Source organism: Cynoglossus semilaevis, unplaced genomic scaffold, assembly GCF_000523025.1.
Source record: "Cynoglossus semilaevis isolate Cse_v1.0 unplaced genomic scaffold, Cse_v1.0 scaffold2055, whole genome shotgun sequence".
In the NCBI taxonomy this organism is placed as follows: domain Eukaryota; kingdom Metazoa; phylum Chordata; class Actinopteri; order Pleuronectiformes; family Cynoglossidae; genus Cynoglossus; species Cynoglossus semilaevis.
Genome location: NW_007585181.1, coordinates 19,490 through 21,636, shown reverse-complemented (window position 1 = coordinate 21,636; position 2,147 = coordinate 19,490). Strand labels below are relative to the sequence as shown.

Below are 2,147 nucleotides of genomic sequence, written 5' to 3'. Positions count from 1 at the left end.
TGGAGGGCGGGCGGCCGCAGGCTGCAGCGGGATGCAGCAGGATGCAGCAGGATGCAGCAGGATGCAGCAGGATGCAGCAGGATGCAGCAGGATGCAGCAGGATGCAGCAGGATGCAGCAGGATGCAGCAGGATGCAGCAGGATGCAGCAGGATGCAGCAGGATGCAGCAGGATGCAGCAGGATGCAGCAGGATGCAGCAGGATGCAGCAGGATGCAGCAGGATGCAGCAGGATGCAGCAGGATGCAGCAGGATGCAGCAGGAGTGTGACCTGCGCGTGGCGCTGGAGAGAGAAAAAGTTCGACTGATGGAGGAGGAGAGGAGCCGACTGCTGCAGCAGGTACGAAGCCCACCTCAACCCCCCTCCCGGGGGCGGCGGAGGATCGTCGATGGTGACTTTTAAAAAACGTTGTCAAACATTTTGACGACGTGATTGGTTTGTCGTGGCGCAGATTTTAGACGGGGAGTCGCGGTACAAACAGCTGGAGAAGGAGTTCCAGGTCTACAGGGAACAGCAGAACATCAGGCCGGAGTTCAGACTGCAGTCAGAGGTCAACCTGCTGACCCTGGAGAAGGTGAACCACGGATGTTGAGTGGTACTGCTGAGTACTACAAGTATTTTCTGGACTATAAGTCGCACATTTTTTTTTATCCTTTGTCTGGATTAGCGACCTATATATTAAAATATATAATTTCACGTTTCTGATTTTCCCACTGACGCCCGCTAGAGGGCACTCTAGCTAGGCTAGTGCGACTTATACTCCGGAGTGACTTATAGTCTGGAAAATACGGTATATTTGATTGAACTGTTAACACATTTTGTGAGTATAAAAACCTGTTATCCGATAACTGTAAGTAAAAATGTTGTCGTGTTTGTTAAAGTGGAACTGGAGAGGAAGCTGGAGTCCACCTCCAAGTCCAAGCTCCACTACAAGCAGCAGTGGGGACGAGCCCTGAAAGAACTGGCCCGCTTTAAACAGGTACAACTCTTATACATGAGTACATGTATACATGTGTACGGTACATACCTTATTAGGAGTGTGTATTAGCTAGAATCTCGTGATACGATATGTATCACGACACAAGGGCAGCTATATATATTGCGATATATTGCAATACTATAGAAATGGCGATATATTGAGGTTTTTTTAAACCAAATTTTTTTGTGATATTTAAATGGCCATCGCACTAATTTGTGAAATCGTAAAAAACTTTCCGCATCATGTTGACACGAACCATCGGGAAAATTAACAAAAAAAACCCAGATTGATGAACATCGTACAGTGGAGCAGAGCAGTTTCTTTTTGTCAGCGCAGGTTTTTAATCTCGTGCTGGAGATGAGCTGACAGTGACAGAACGTTTTAACAGCTCTGTTTAAAGGCAGAGTGAACTCTGCTGCCCCCTGTCAGCCCGCGATCCCGCATCGACGATAAAACATAGGAAGGAAAAACCTGTGAGAGTGACGTTTGTTATGACGAGACGGGATGTAGTGAACGAGAGGCCACACCTGAACACGGTGGTGTACGTTACTTATTACACACACACACGCACACACACTGACAGCTGTTATCACAGGGAGCCGCTGTGTGTGTGTGTGTGTGTGTGTTGATGGCTGACATGTGTTTTTGTTAAAGTGTAAAAACACTTCTCTGTCTCATTCTTACACACACATACACACAAACAAGACTAAGTGGGACTAATGTAAACACACACACACAGGGACTTCATTTGACACATGAATAACTGTTACTGACACCGACCAGCTGGTTACATCCTTTTTTTTTTTTTTTCTTCGTCCTCTTCCTTGTCCTCGTCCGTCTCCGCCGACGTCTCCTCTTTGTCGGTTCTTTCAGGCCTCAACAGTGAAATTGTACAGTACCCAAAGATTAAAGTTTACTTCAGACCTACCAAATACTTCACACCTAGGGTCTAGGTCATAGGTGTCAAACTCAAGGCCCGGGGGCCAAATGCGGCCCGCCAAGTCCTTTTGTGTGGCCCGCGGGAGCTCAAATAGCATTTAGTAAAGTCCATGCAGCAGAGTTTCTTAACCTGAGAACTCTTTTAGACTCTATTCTGTTTGTGTCTGAATGACTGACATATTATTTTAAAATATTGTCAGATTATCTTTAAATAAAGAAAGTAAATGGAT

The 2,147-nt window shown here is 46.3% G+C and overlaps 1 protein-coding gene across 1 annotated transcript in view; it reads left to right on the top strand.

Moving 5' to 3' along the window:
* Positions 1-2,147, top strand: part of LOC103398937 (centrosomal protein of 120 kDa-like) — a 13,586-nt gene that overhangs the window by 2,900 nt on the left and 8,539 nt on the right. The window contains exons 5-7 of the mRNA XM_025053899.1: positions 221-338; positions 451-573; positions 880-978. Coding sequence (XP_024909667.1) covers positions 221-338; positions 451-573; positions 880-978 — 340 coding nt within the window. The remainder of the gene's footprint in view (positions 1-220; positions 339-450; positions 574-879; positions 979-2,147) is intronic.